This window comes from Vidua macroura, chromosome 1 (genome assembly GCF_024509145.1).
Source record: "Vidua macroura isolate BioBank_ID:100142 chromosome 1, ASM2450914v1, whole genome shotgun sequence".
NCBI lineage: Eukaryota > Metazoa > Chordata > Aves > Passeriformes > Viduidae > Vidua > Vidua macroura.
In genome coordinates, this window is record NC_071571.1 from 46265603 (window position 1) to 46282157 (window position 16555).

The following is a 16555-nucleotide window of genomic DNA, read 5'->3' on the forward strand; positions in this document are numbered from 1 at the left end:
CAACAGTATTTTATACAATGACAAGTTACTTCTGAACCGAGTAGAGTATCATATAGTAGCTTTTCTGGTTTTCCCCATCTTGAAGTACTCAGCAAAACTCTTACAGTATTAGACAAAGTGAATCTGTTACTTTTATTTTATTTTGAAAATTCTTTTATAATGTCTGGCACTTGAAGTGATATTGCCTTAATATACGTGATCCATAATGTTTACATTTTGGCATAAAAGCTGAAGAAACTAGGGCAAAACATGGAGAGACATGAGAGTTAATAAAATAACAGATGGCAGCTGTGTTCCAAAGGAAATAATTATATGCTGTCTTTTTAATAGCATAAAATCAATGTGCTGTGTTTGATTAATACAGTAGGTTTACTGGTCATATGGAGATAAGTGTGTGATATAAACCTGAAAATTAATTTGTTGTCACGTATTATGTGATATGATGTAGATTAATTTCAGGAATGCCTTAAAAATATGCTCTAAACAAAATCCTTTCTACACTTCTTGTACTAGATGGATTAATCCTGTTGCCATATGGACTTGAAATTGCCTTGGGTATGCAAAAGAAAAATCTAGATAAATGATAACTCATTTAATACTCTGTGGTTCGTGTTTATGGAAAACAGAATTCCTCAGGATCTTCTAAAGGAAAACAAGATTGTGCCAAAGGTAATTTCAGTGTTGAGTGTTCAAGGATGGTAAAATTATATTTAACAGATGTTTGTAATTTTTGCAGGTAATAGCTCTAGCAGATGCAGCAGAAGAAAATCAAGCCAACATGTTCCAGGCATTTGCAAAGTTGAAAAGTGCCACCCATCTGGTGATTATGCTTATTAGTTTGTGGCAGAAGCTCAGCACTGATCAAATTGCTATTTTGGAAGCTACGTTTTTGCCATTAGCAGAAGATACACAAGAGCTGGTAAGAATTTGTAAGAGCTGCTTAAAAAATGCTCATTCTCAGAGCTTTAAGACCTTAAACTTCCTTATTTCTCCCTGTACTTTGCTGAAGACTGTCCTTTGAAGTAATTTAAGTAGCCTTACTAAGTAGGTGTTCAATGCAGACTATGCCGATTTCACAGCAAAGTGGAAAAGCAGGAGTAGATTATAGAATGTTTCAAAAGAGGACATGGGTGGTACCAGTTAAATTCTGCTTTGCCTTTCCTTACCAAGCCAAGTAGGAATGTCTCACATAAATTTAGCTGATTTTTACTTTCTGTCCTGTGGTTAGGATAAACAGAATAATACCCCCAGGTTTTGAAGACTCTAATATAAATGTTCTATAACATACATGCCCATATTCAATAGAAATATAAAAGGTACACACAGCAAGTACATAATTTAAGTTTATTAATAATTTGCAATACTTTGTCCTCAGTGTATTTACAGTGCTTTATATAATGGATGAAAATTTTCTAAGCAAAATATTGTGAATAGACAATTTCCTTGTACTCCAAACCATGCTCTATATAGTTCTGCGTTCTGTAAATGTCTCGCTAATTCTGTTTTGATTTAATGAGTGTGACCAGGTGAGATTGTGTATAAAATGTGGAGAATAGTCTATGAAGAAAAGTAATGCTGTTTATATCCACACCTAAAGTCCACAGCTAAACACTGCTTTAGTTGAATTAAAGAATGTTCTCAACTTAATTAAGAATTGATCCCCAGTTAGTTTCAAGAATTATCTTAAGTACACATTAATTTTAATTTTCATGCTCTGCACAGGGTTTTTGCAATGTACAGTGAATGCAGATTTTGGTGCATACCTGGAATTCTTAGAATGGTTTGTGGTCTTTTAAAAAGCTTGTGCTGCATTCCAAGTGAATCTAGGATCTTCTGCCATTTCCACCCAGGGGAGCAAAAAGTGTTTTGGCATTTTATGTGATATTGACTCATAGCAGGCAAAGCAAAACTAAACAGTTTTGTTGAGATTTGTTTTGGATTTAGTCCTCATTTAAAATTGGAAAATCAAGCTTCACAACTGAGGAACGTGCATTCCCATGAACTGAATTCAAAGAAAGTTCCTATCAATCTCCTAAAAGCCCAAACAAACATTTTTTTACATGACTAATTTTTATTTTGCCATCAGGAATTGGGTTGCTTTGACCCAAATTTTGATAAAATATGGTACAATTTGTTGTATCCTGTAATGCAGGGTTTTGCTTCAGCCTATATCTCGGTGTAGTTTTAATGTGGTGGTTAACAGTGTTCTGTATTGAAGCTGCAAGACTTCACATAAGCATTGTAAGGATGTATATCCTGCAGAGCAGTCAGGATGAAAAATGTAAACCAACAACTGGAGGTGGAAATAGAAACAAAATCTTTACAAAATACTGAATTACGTGCCATATTGAAGTTGTTATGGTACCACAGAAATCTGAATGTAATTTAAGAAGCTTAGGCAGGGAATGGAGAAATCTTCTGAAATACCAATGATATTTACAGACAGAAGCTTCTAGCTAGTGTTCAGGTTTCCTTGTAAGCAGTGAAGTAGAACACTGGTGAAAGAAAATACTCTGAAGAATTTTTATTTACTCTTCAAACAATTCTGCACAATGGTTTGTTGTATTTTTATTTGGAGGGAATGTGTTAGAAGACAGTTTGGATGCAGTCTACATCTCCAGAACGTTTTCTGCCTTGTGAGCATTAAACTATGGAAGTGCTTTCTTAAAAAAAAAGGGAAATGTTTGGAATACACTGTTAACATAAAAAGAAATGCCTCTTTTACCATAACATGAACATTATTCTCATATATGCCATTTCATTTAGAACAGATTGTATCTTGTTTTCTAGACCTGGCAATCACTTCAGTTAGATATTTAGCAAATGTGAAAGTGGCATTCTCTGTTCTCATTGTGTCACCGTTTTTTTTTCAGACTGCTAAATGGTTTCTGTTGCTGCAAACATTTGTCTAAGAACATATAAAATTTGGGTTTTCTTGTCTCCAAAGATATAGTGGAAGAAATACTGCAAACTTGCATATTTTATGTGAATAACAGATATTTGGTATCATGCTTTGTTTCTGGCAGTAAACTTCTAACTAACACCTAATAGCACTGCTTTGATAAAGCTGACTAAAAAGGTTGTTCAGTGTCGGAAATACAAGGGCATTCCTCTTTTTCAGTGATTCTTTCATGAATGCTGTGCAGTTGTAGAAGTGTAGCATCAGAAATTGAATGAGATCTCTCAGGTCTCAGTGGGATAAATGAGCTAATTCTTCTTCTAATGAAGCCACTAAGAAATTGATGCCAAAACAGAAGAAAAGTAGTTGCAGAGAAGTTAGGTGCAGATTTCTGCAATGTACGTTGTTACTGTGGGACTAAATTAAAATCCATATTCAGAATATAGAAGTATATATTAATACTATTTCAGAGCATAGTGTTACAGTTGCATGCAAACTATACTTTCACATGTATACTGGTTTTGAATTCTATATTTTTCTATCTGTTGAAATGTATGGTAGAAAAACACTTCATGGTGCTTTTGGAGACAAAAGAATCCATGATTTGTTAATAATGTTAAAAATGTATCAGAGATTTTGTTACACGATTCATTTTTTTCAGGAGAGTTGGTCACAGTTCTGCTAGACTAACATATTTGTTATTTGCTTGTAACAGGGACTGACAACAATTAGAAGTACTATAAATTCTGAAACACACCCCCCCCCCCCCCTCCAACATTTCTAAGGGATGTTTTTCAGTCATTATCCTTTACCAAGCTGAGTATTCTGGATAGAAAAAGATTTGAAAAATGCTGAGTTTCTGATAAAGTACATGTTTACAATAGGAAATCTGTTTGGGAGAGGAGGGAATTTGTCCAGGCTAATTTAAAGGGTTCAAAGGGTTCATGCTACATGGGGTAGTTTTGATATAATGGTTGGATGGTGTCTGGATTGGCTGATGGCTCATATGCCTGATCATTAAGGTATTAATGCTTTCTTTGTTTAAGACATTACAAGGGGAGAATATGTCTGTCGATACAAACATTCTGACTTTAAGACTGATGGAGGGCCCTTGGCAGTGCAGCCATCAACAGCAACTTTACTGAAGAGCAAATATTTTCATAGTTCTCCTGATGTTACCAAATAATTACATACAAGTGCTTAATTGCTCAGAATCATTCCTTGCTTGTTACAGTCACATTTGTTACTATAGTTAACAGTAATAGCTATAAACCAGTGTTGAGGAAGTACATTTCCATCTCTCTTTATTTATGTTTGGAGTCATACCAACCAAGTAAATGTCTGTATTAGATCTTAGGATTTTATTGAAGTTGTAATTTGAAAGAAAAATATGCCTGAGGGTGAAATGCATATTTTAATTGACTCCATGATTTACAGTAATTAACTTACATTAGGGACTATAAATTTACCACTTCACAGTGTTGATTAGATAAAGTTGAAAAATCCATTTTAAGGCAATGATGAAAAAGAAATGGTGTCAGAAAAAACTCCTGAAGTGCCTGTAAAAGTCACAGGAGTTACTATCAAAAGTATCTCTGCTTACTGTAAGAAGATGATCTGAATGTAATTCATGAGAAAAAGTAAAGATCATTTGGGAACAACTAGATAGGCTGCTAGGTTTTATGCATGATAGCAAATGGGTTTTACTCTAGAGTTATTGAGTAATGTAAAAAATACCGTTGTGTGGAAAGAATCCTTTACTGAGATTAAACTCTCAAAATCAAAGGTAAGGTTATTTCTGTAATTCCAGCAGGATTAAGTCTGTCATGACTGACATTAGAAAAAATTTTCTCTGAAGTTTCCACTGCTGTCCAGTACTTTTGAAATTTTAAGCTAATAATTGCATCTTTGGCAAGAGTACTTTTTATGAACTCTAATTTTTAGAATTTATTGGAAATTGTCACTTTAATTCTTGTAATTAATCCAACCTAGCTCTTGATCACCATACAAATCATCTGGAATTAGTTTTTTGTGCCTTATATTTTCTGTATTCCACTTATCATTGTAACCACTTCTTAAATGCAAAGTTCCAACTGTGCACCAGAATGAAATATTTTAAAATAGGCTGAAATATTTAATATTTTCTTGCTTGCCATAGGCTAGTACAAATTATCTTTTAGCTAAAATTTCCTAAACGTTAGAAAAAACTCCACCCCAAACCCAATAAACCAACAAAATCTCACAAAATCACCACAAGGCAGTGGGCCGTGATGACAGATAACTTGGAGCCAGTTTTTCATATGGTTGTATTCTTTATTTTTGTCAACAGACAAGTTTACAGCAGATACATTATGTTTATTCCCCTCCTTTTTAGAAACAAGATGGATAATACATGTGCAGATAAGTGGTTTTTTTTTGTTGCCTTTTATCCAGCTTGGAAAATTACATTAAATGACATTCAGTAACATTTTTAGTGATCAAAACTAATAGATAAGTCTTTCTCCTATTTGAATCAATACCATGCAACAGAACCATCCAGAAAGACTCTTCTGGTACAGTGAACCATCTAAGTCTAAAAGAAATGGGGGCAAAAAGCTAGTAAGCTTTAAAACCTTAATTACTAAAATAAAAGGAAGACACTCTCAGCTTTTCCCAATAAACCCCATAATTTTTCAGTAAAAAAAAACAGTCTCAGCCTGAAGTTTAGTTTCTTTCAGGGTAACATAAGATTGTCAAGTGAGGGGAAAAAGGTGAAGAAATGAGATTGCCACTCTTCCCTGGGCAGGGAAAGTCCTATGTTAGGGAGAAAGGTTTAAAATGGAGTAGTGGTAACTGGTTCCTGTCGATGTCCTTTGCTCATGCGTGGGTATGTGACCCAGCTGGACAATAATAGACGTATGAGACCATGGTTCAAGTACCTTGAATGTTCTTTTATAGTATGTTTTGATATTGAAATCAGTGCTCTGCCTGCTAGCCTGCTTTCAAGAGGACCAGAGTATACCAGAGATAACTAGAATCATGGAAGCTTTAGGTTTGGCGAGACTTGCAGGATCCTGGAGTCCAACCTTTGTCACATCCAGTCATTTCCTGAACACCTCCAGGGACCTCTACCATCTCCCTGGGCAGCCCAATCTGATGTCCAACCGGAACCTCCTCTGGTGCAGCTTGAGGCTTTGTTGTTTTGTCCTCTTGCTGGTTGTGCAGGAGAAGAGGCCACCTCCCACCTGGCTACAACCTTCTTTCAGGGAGTTGAAGAGTGTGGTAAGGTCTCCCTTGAACCTCCTTTTCTCCAGGCTAAACAACCTCTCTCAGTCGCTCTTAATATGAGTAGGTGGACAGGACACTGGTGGTAAAGCCACTAAGTTAGTGCAACTGTGTCTACTTTTGTTGTCCTTAAAAGCAGAGTTTCAAACTGATTGATTATTTGACAATGTTGGAATGTCTGAACACAAAAGATCAAATGTTAAGTAACTTACAACAAAAGAGGGAATTTGAAGACCAAAGAGCTGGTCTTACCACTACTGCAAGCACTATCACAGTTTCTTTAAGTGTCTGGTAATTGTTTTCTTCATGCAGTTAATTTTATTTACTGAGAAGGCAGTGAGTTATGGCAGCAATAGCAAGTTGAAGACACATTGCACCACTATCTAGTGATCTTCATTTGTAGCTAAATTAATGTGATTCCTCCCAGTGAATTCTCTTGAGTAGAATAGAAAAGTGCCAGTATTCTCTTGGTCTGAGAAAGAAAGGCTTAACGTGGTTGGTTGGAAGCTTTTATGGATTACTGAAAACCTATAATATATCTTTATCTGATGCTTTCCACTTCAAAAGATTATCAAAAGAAGCTATGCCCAATTGTATTTTCAATTTTTTATTAATTTGTTCTTTTTCTGGTGTTTAATAAGAAGGGGCTCTAAGATTTATTTTTTTTTTAACAGGCTTGCTTCTGCTGGTTGGCAATAGTAATGGTTTTCAAAAAATAAAGCTTTCTCTATTTCTTCCAGATGGCATACAATTAATTTAAACAAAATTATGCAGAAATAGGTTTGGTATACATTATGAATTGTCGACATTCAAAGTACAGAAAGAATTGTATTCTTGTCTTGTTTAGTTGTATTCCCTGAAAATTGTGTCAAGCTCAGAACAAGCATTCAGCCTTGGTAAAAAGCTTATGCTAAAGGAGAATCTGACATATCTATTGGTTATATGTATTTTAATGAAAAGGTTTTGAGAATTAATTTTAACTTGAGCACTCATTTCTTTCTGCTGATACTGGAGATCCTGAAGTTAAAACTTCAGTGCACTGTCTCTGTTGTAAGCAGAGACCTACTTAGGAATCTTATTTATTGGTGTAAATTAGTCAAGGCAGAACTGTGTTCTGCTTTGATTAGTTTGCTTCCAGCGTATATCACCACCTTTTAAAGTAATTTGTGTACCCTGTGAAGTACTGCAGTTGTCGTAAGAGATGTACTCTTTGTTTGAGAAATTAAATAAGCTTCTTTTATCAGACATCTTTCTTTATGTAATATCGTGATGGGGACCTCTAAACTTTCTCTTTGTTGGGGTGATCTGTCTAGTTCAGGTACAAAGAGCCATTTTGGTGTAGTAGTAATTACTGAGTATGTGGTGCATACCAGGAGTTCAGATCAGTTGTCATCTAAACTGCGATGCATTACAGTGATTACAGAAGTGTTCAGCAAAGGGTCTTAGCACCCAATATATATAATCAGTGGCTCTTTCTTTCACTTTTATTTTTTTTTTCTTTTGAAGAAGTTTATTGTCAGTGAAGAATTCCCTTGGTATTGTGTCCTAATTGAAAGATCCTCAGACTATTGCTATGCAGCCTTTCAGTAAAAGGGTTTACAAGAGATGGGTCCCCCATCCATGGAAGTGTTCAAGGCCAGCTTGGGTGGGGCTTTGAGTAACCTGGTCTAGTGGAAGGTGTCCCGGCCTATGGAACTGGAGGATCCTGAAAGTCCTTTCCAACCTAAACCATTCGACGATTCTGTGTATTGATCAACACTGTACTAGTATATTAGAAATGTAATGGGATTTATGATTTATTGTAAAATTCTGATGCAATTGCTTATATACTGAAATAAGAAATATGTTTCATCATCATTAGAGTATGATTTTTATGTTTTCTAATAGGACGGGGTTTATAGAATTAAAAATTGCATATTTATTGTTGGTTGTACTTTCTGATTGTCTGGCATCAGTTCAAAACTACGCTACTTTTATTAAAAATACTGTAGTGCTATGTTAGTAGCATTTTATCTAACCATACCTCCCAATAATTTTGTGAAGCTCTCTGTTTATAGTGAACATGTGGCAATGGCATGCAGCTAAATTCAAAATTTCCCTTAGATCTCATGGTCAGAGACATTTCTGAGAGGGTGTATCAAGATCTAATCACCAAGCTAATCTTTGTTTTTTGGGGGAAGTGAGGGGAACCAGTTGTGGTAAGACTGCTTTTGGTTCTGAAATTGTTGATGGTTGTTCTTGGTTCTAACTTGCAATCATGTAGAATTTTTTGGTTGTTACTAGATAACCTATAGCTGTTGTTCACATGGTGTGATGTATAATCTGTCTACTGGAATTTACAAAGATGTATCACACAGAGATAGGTTGATAGGGATATCATACAGAAGATGTCATGTGAATTTTTCATCTTATTACAACATCCTAGAAAAAAACTTCTTTTTTTACCATGATTTTTAGAGTAGTCATTTTTTCAGATGGATTTTTTCTTCTTTTAGTTAATGGCAAGACGCTTTGTCTTAATTCCTAGATTAAGAATGATATACCAGTATTCTCTCATATTTGCACAGGTAGTGAGAGACTTACATTAAAGTAGGCCAGATTAAAGGAACATAAAGATTGCATAATTTATGTCCTTCATCATCTCCTGGCTTTTTCAATGAAGTGGAAGTTTGATAAAGCAAAAAATATGGTTTAGATACCTCAAAGGTAAAACAGCTTATAAATCAAATCTGCACAAACAGTGGAGGAGTTAATAAACTTTCCTTAAGATACTCTTGTAGGAAAAAAAAAAACAAAACAAAACAACAAAAAGCCCCCTAGCATAAATTTGAAAGTTGTCTATCCAAGTAAACATGCAAGTTGAGTTTACCCCTATCCTCTTTGTCCTCACCTGTGCATTTTGGAAGAATAGAAATTCCACTATTTGAAGCAACCAAACTGAGTTTAAAGATAATGATGTGTAGATGTAATGTGAGAATTTAAATAGGAAACAAATTTATAGCAAGTTTTTTTTCCAGATCTAAAATATTTTAGTTTGTGTGCTTCCATATTTCATAAGTTTTGGAAACACAATCTCATTTGTCAGTATTTCATAGCATATTGTATTGGTAACCAAATAAGAGATATAGTGAAAGATGAAAAGTTCATCTCCAAGAATATCAGTGATATAAAAATGGAGTATGGGCTGAGATGCAATGAGAAGTTTCAATAACCTTGTTTTAGCATATGTTTTATCTACTTTTTCCCTCCAGGCTGAGTGTAACAAGGTCTGATTCCTTTCATATTTAAAGTTACCTTGCTGATCCTAATTGTAGAGTTAATGTATGGCAGACCTATTGCTGGATGTGTAGCACTTTTTAGCAAGATGCACAACTCTTGGTATGTTTTCTTGCCTGTAGACAGCTTTGACAACCTCTGCAAGACCCAAACAGCACCTCAGTTTTCCTAACTAGTGAAAAGTTATTGAGGAAAAGAATGATGAAGTGTTAGATGATTTCAGTGCTAAAAATCAAAACAACAGGCTTCTGAAGCTGGCAACAAAAGAAGCCATGCCATTCCATTCGTGTAGTGCTTGCAAGAGTTTCTTTCATCAGTTCCCAGAAGGGGCCAGTGGTCATAAGAAGTCAAGGTAGAAAGAAAATTAAGATGAAAAAAGAATCTCTCAAAAATTCAGGATTGGGGAATAGTGTCTACAGAAATCCATGGAGTGTATGAACTTTCACTATTCCAGATGGGATGCATTAATATTACAACAAATAAGCATTACTAGATGAATAACTGTAGAATTAGATAGTTAAAATTTATGTTTTGAAAAAATATGCCCTTTTCCTTGTCTCTTACCCATTCTTGAAAGACCACTGTTGTCCAGGAAAAAAACCCCAACAAACCAGATGCCAGGAAACACTCTATATTGCTCCAATTTTGAGATGAGAGACAATTTGAAAGAAGAGTTGAGTAACACAGACTCATTACTTGTCAAGAAGAAACCAACAGATTTAGTTCTAACCTAATTTTAACCTAATTTTGAAAGTCTTTCTGTGCAAATGAAGAACATCCAATGTGAAAGGATGCAGCCTATATGGAAATTTGGCTGCAGTGTACAGAGGTTAAATTTTAATGGAGGAGCTAATGGAACCATCATCTATATTCATCCTGGTATATAATTTTTTGTCAAGCATGCACTTTCCTGACAGTAAATTACTAATCTCAAAAGCATCTAAGAGTTAAGCAGTGTTCGAAATATTATGACTATGATCCCCACCCAGAGTTTTGCTTTCTTACGGATTTGGCTTTCTTACACTCTTTAATCGTGTTAGCAGTTGTTTCATTAATACAGAAAACCCTACAACTGCTGATAACCATAAATTGTTTCTGTGAGCAGGACTTTGGTCAGAATTTGACTTGAAAAATAAATCAAAATCTAAAAGATACAGGTCATCATCCTCATGTATGCAGCTTTCAGAACCTTTATTTAGTAATGCTCACTTTGCTAGATTTCTAAAACACCCACTGCTTTTGATATTGCTGTTCTACAGTTTGATTTTTCTGTTAGATTAGTTTAGGAGCACCATTCCTAAGAGAAAAGTACTACCTCTTCTATAAGATAATTTTAAAAACACAGTTTTGATTACAAAGCCATATGCATTTTTAACTTTCTTTCCATATCTGAAGACACTGTAGAAGGAGAGTTTGGCAAACCTTGTTTTACAGTTAAATGTCCATAGAATAGAATCCTCCAGAAACTATATTCAATGCAGAAGTGTTTGGTCGTTTGTGAATTGAACTTCAGAGCACAAAAATACCAGAGAAACCTTTAAATGGCAAGTGTACTTTCCAGGAAAGGATCTGTCATAGAGATTTTTCTCAGGTGAAGTTGCCATAGGCTATCAATATATGTTTACCAAGTAGGACTCAAAATGAAAAGTTCTTGTAGAGTTGTTTATGCTGCTGGAGAGTTCCTATTAAATAAATATTTCTACATTGCACAGATAAAGTTGCTGTTTCTGTTATGACTGGCAATTACAAAGTAGCTGTGCAGGAATTACAAGTGTGTCTGTGACAGACTTTTAAATTAACCCACTTTATTCACAATGGATTTTTGCTAAATCTGATTTTTGTAGTCTATTAACCTCAAAATGTGAGAGACTAATATTTGAATTAGATGTTCTTAAGTAGCTGGAAAATAGTTGCTGGCATAAATACTTAATATTAAATAACTCTGCACAGATCTGTTTTGCTATACTTGGACCAATTTGATAAATATTGTAAGCAGATCTCATACAGTTTCCTGCACAATCTTGATTCCTTTCTGTAGTCTTTTATTTGTTGTTCTTCATAGACTGTTTAAGCTTTTACCTTATATATCTCTTGTGCAAGGATCCCTGCAGAGCTTGATTGCTCATATTGTGGTCAGAGTATCAAGATGTTACCTTGTACTTCTCTGGGATTTGCATTTTCTTTTGTCCCTTGTTTGGCTTTTATTTTTTGTGTTTCAATTAAATTGTAATTTGTTTCGAGTATACAAATTTGCTAAGTCCAAACCCTTAATAAGATTTAAATGTCCCTAAAGCCCTTCAGAGTAGGTTGTTGTAAGTACAGTGGTAACTGGGAGTGGGGCTGTGGCTGAGCCTCATCCCCAGTGGGCTACATCTGTGCGGGACAGCTGACCAGCATTGAAAGCAATGAGACATGGAGTGCTGAGGTGCACTCACCAATCACAAAAGGATACAGAAGGCACACAGGTGCAATGCATGAACCATGAGGGGTATAAAAGGTTCTGCTGAAGAACAAGAAAGAGCAGCTGCTTGCAGCCTTCTGAAGTGGAATGATGTTACTCTGTATGGGCAGATGCCTGAAGCCTTCTGATGTGCTATGGTGTTACTCTGTTTGGGTGAAGGCTTAAAACCTTCTGAAATGGTATGGTGGTGCTCTGTGTATTGCGGCCGTCTCCACTGCGACATACACTGTGACATATGCTGAGACAGGTTGATTTCAGAGTATCATCTCACAAATAAAAATGGTTTCCATAATTTAAAGTGAAATTGATTCATATATGGTTTTGAACTATTTTTCTAGAACTGCATATCGTACTCATTTTCTTCCTTTTTTTTTTTGTTGTTCTGTCTCTTACTTTGTCTGGGATGTTCAAGTATATCCTTGCTTTGATATTGTTTTTGTCAATCTGTGAATTTCTATAAGAACTGAATTTCTTTAAATGGCAGTAGGAGTCAAAATCAAATCAGTTAATATGATGGACAATATGCATCATAAATGATTTAAAGAAAGATATGAGCAGAGAGAGCAGGTATAATGTAAGAACTTCAACTGTGATTTTTCCATTGTGCAATACAAATGTCCTTCTTAGGCACTTAATAGATTTGGGATGTATTTAAGCTTGAGTCATTTGTCTGGATTTTCATCACACCTAAATTCCACTAGTCTGTAGGATTTTGCCAGTTCCCTGTTTTTTAGTTTATCCCACTGGTAGGTTTATGTTATTTATATGTGTGGAGGTGCTTTTGCTTTGGTTTTTCTGTTTTTTTTTTTTTTTTTTAATGCAAAAGTGAATTGTAGAAGATTCCAGATAATCTGTGACTGGTGTTTCTAATGCATTATGTTAAATAAGACTGGCTTTACATTGTTAAAGAATAATTCTTCAACCAAGAATATTTTCTTTCTTAGAAAACCTTTTCTTGAGAAATATATTGTCTCTTGATACTGTTCAGATGTAATACATTAAGACTTCAGAACTATATTGGTCCATTTTTTTCTGAGTGCTAAATAGATGTGTCTATTGGTTTGCCTTTTTCTTTTCTTTTATTCTGATTCTTTTCAAAAGGTCTGCTAAGGGCTTTTTTAGCTGTAATTTTTCAGGGACACTCACAAAGGTTTGTCATTTCCATTTCTGACAGCACAAGCAGATATTGCATGCCTAGTTTATGGCTTCTGTGGCTGTTATCTCCTCTTTGAGACAAATAGATCAGTTAGAAATACAGAATATGCTTGAAGAATATGAGTTCAGAAGACTGGTACCACAGTAAAATCCTGGCCAAATTTACTGATGGTCTGTGCCTATGTTGGATACTACGAGGTCAGTAGCCATGGATTAATGGATTTCTGGTTTGTATATATAACAATAAGATTTTTTTTTTTTTAATTGCTGTAAAAGCAGAGTGCTGAGAGGCACATGGCTGGTGTTTCTTGTGAATTAGCATATACAATGCTTTCAGATATAGAAACCTCTTCTCTGGTGGTTGAGATAAGCATAAATGCCAAGATTGTAATTAATACTGTGAACTTTCAAGTATTCTAGCATTTTTGAAAACTGATGATATCACTGTTGTGTCTAAAATAAAGAAATAAGATATAGCCAGGCGAATTCTTGAGTGAGCAGCTGTAAGAATTCCCATAATTTGGCTGGCACCAATTTTGCATAGTTTATGCAGTATATTTCACATTGCGTTTGAATTCTTTCAGAACTGCCTTGGTTGTCACTCCAGGATAAGTTACATCATAGGCAGCTTAGAAAATGGCTGTTGCCTTAGGAATATTATTAATAAAGATAAAGGCTTTTAAAGTGAAAGGTACACAATCAAATACTTGTCTAGCTTATGCACACAACTTAGGACTCTTGTTCAAGTTTGACTGATATGCTATTAGAATGATTTATTTGTACTTAAGACATATAGTATTCATTTGTAGATCTCTGAAATTTACTACCTGTATAAATGTGTTGAGAAGGTACACCATAGGCTTACAGGAGTAAACCTGCCAAATCTGACAACAGGTCCTATCTCAGACTTCTCCCTACATATATGTCCTCTGTGTATCTTAACAACAACAGTATGGAAATCCCTCTCTCAGATCCTGCCCCTATCTATGTCTAGCTGACCTTGGTTTTGACCAGCTAAACTCTTGGGGAGTGGAATCTTGCAGCCAAGTGTCAGGCTACAAACAAGGTACTCTGGATGAAGCCTTATGCCAAAATGAGATTGAATGTATAATTACGGTCACACTCAGATATGCCATGTCATCTGAGGATCCTTTGTGGCAATTTGTACAGAACATGAATGATGTGTACCAATATAATAAGTACATGTGTACACTAATATAATGCACAAGTCTGCATTTGGTCTTCAGACTCCTGCAGTGTACTTGATTTGTGGTAGTAGAAACATTCTGCAGTGTGGGCTATAGATGAGAATACTTTCATTTTCAAACATCTCTCAGCTTTTTTAACATGTGAAGAATTTTTCTTGTTCCTTCAATTCTCCCCTATTGCTGACAAATGCAGTCTTATTTGCAGCCATTAATTCTTACTTGTACAAAATCACCTGAGCAGTTTTCCAACAAGTTTTTTTTTTTCATTTAGAGGTAGCTTTTGCATACTCTTTCATTAATCATAAAGGCTGCTTTGGATTTGACTGGACTTACAAGGTCAACAGACCTTGAATTGGAGAAGATAGTTTTATGGTCTACTGAGAAACCAGTTTTACATGGAAATGAAATACAAGAACAAGGGTTGGAAAATGTTAAGTCTGTGGTATAAAGTAAAACATACCTGTGTGAGCCAAGGACAGAATACTAGCCACTTTTAATTTCCTGACTTTTGTTAGCTTGTAACTCAGTGCTTTTATTTAAATGCTTTTGCCTGCATTTTTACAACTTATTTGGAGAGACATATTGGCCAGCTTCTGAGCTACTGTATGCTGACAACAGTTAATCATGTGTTTCTTTGTCTTTTAGTGAAACTCAAGATTCTTATGTTTATGTTGTTCTTATTTTTCATTATTTGTAGTATAATTAGGAGTGGCTGGCTTGGCTGTTTTTGGTGCTTTGTACATATTAAGTTTCATTGCCCAGTATGTGGGAACGTAGAGAGCATTTACCAGCTCATTAACCTCTTTAAATTGGCTGCAGAATGGATGATTTCCTGTCACCATCACAGGTCAGTGGATGCATTGCATTCTAACAGACTCTTTCTAGAATATTTGAAAAACGTTAAGCTACTACAGCATTGATTGATTAATTGGCATGGCTTTTCTGATTTATGTAGTTTTTGTTCTAGTTTATGGATTTTTTTATGGGGGGGGAAAATCCAGATAATAATATAGGTTAATGTTTTTCTGAAGTCAGAAAGGCAAATGCTGACTAAGAAAACCTCACTAGGTGATCCTGTTCCTCTACAAAATGTAAATATGTTATACACACACATCACATTTCCAGGACACTCAGTATAGAGAATGTTTGGACAAGGATGAAGTGCATATGACTGTGTGGTCTCACTGGTGTAACTGACCACTAGTAAGCATCAGCCCTAGATCTGTTCTTAGGAATTTAACAAGATCAGGAAGGTGGTCTTTGATTTTCTGTGATAAAAGTAGTGTCCTTCATAAAAGCCATGATGTATTTAATTGAAGAAATCCATAAACCGTATTTGCTCAGTGGGCTATAGCAGGGTTGATATTGTCATTCTTTCAAACATTGCTCTTAGTGAGTCATGGAAATGTGTATATGTAGGCAATTTTGCTGTTCAGCTGAGTGTTTTCAATCAAGCAGAACGCATAATGAGAAAGAGCTTAAAAACTAGCATATTCTGGGTTTGTATTAACTACAGCTGGATACCTGAGTTTTCTTTTCTGAGTACTCACCTCATAAAGAGCAAGCTTGGTGTTACCTTCTGCTAGTTTAGCAGCAAGTAGAGCTGAGTGATTCCAGATTGTCATGTCAGAACTTCTAAAGTCACTAAACTTGCCAAAATAAGTGGCAGCCAATCAGGAGCATTGAGAGAGCAGACACTAATACTACAGTGCAGTGGTTAAATACACTTTCCCGTTCATGTAGGTACATACATAGAACTTTCTTACAGGTGGCTGAATACTAAGAGATAATGTGAGTCATGAAGTTAGCAGACCACAAAGCCCTTTATATTAGTTTCTAACTCTATCCAAGCTCTGTAAGATTGTAATGAAAAGACATGAGAAAGCTTTGTGACTATTTTGCAATTCATTAATTATAGATGCTGTGGATTAATCACATAGCTCATCAGAATGTAATTTAAGATTCCAGAATACATCAAGAGGAGTCAATCTGCATGTCATACTGCAAAAAATGAGATAGATGTCATATATTAGATTTTATGCATTAACCTAATAACCTTGTCACAAATAGTAGGACTTCTATCCAGAATTCTTACTTAAAGGAATGCCTTTGATTTATTTGTGTGAAACCACAGTACAGGTTACAGACTCAAAGCTAAGTTTTAAATGTGCTATTCAAGGTGCTTATTGAAAAGAAACTTACTTGCTTTTACTGAGTGTAATTTGTTTGTTTTAACTGAAAGTGATTACTAAGCTGGTCTTTTCATAAATATTTACAGCTTGACAGTGCTGA

The 16555-nt window shown here is 35.2% G+C and overlaps 1 protein-coding gene across 4 annotated transcripts in view; it reads left to right on the top strand.

Moving 5' to 3' along the window:
• The window catches only part of BBS9 (Bardet-Biedl syndrome 9), a 299597-nt gene that overhangs the window by 129271 nt on the left and 153771 nt on the right, over positions 1-16555 (top strand). For all 4 annotated transcript variants that reach the window (XM_053990445.1, XM_053990515.1, XM_053990680.1 and 1 more), the window contains exon 21: positions 737-919. In XM_053990445.1, coding sequence (XP_053846420.1) covers positions 737-919 — 183 coding nt within the window. The remainder of the gene's footprint in view (positions 1-736; positions 920-16555) is intronic.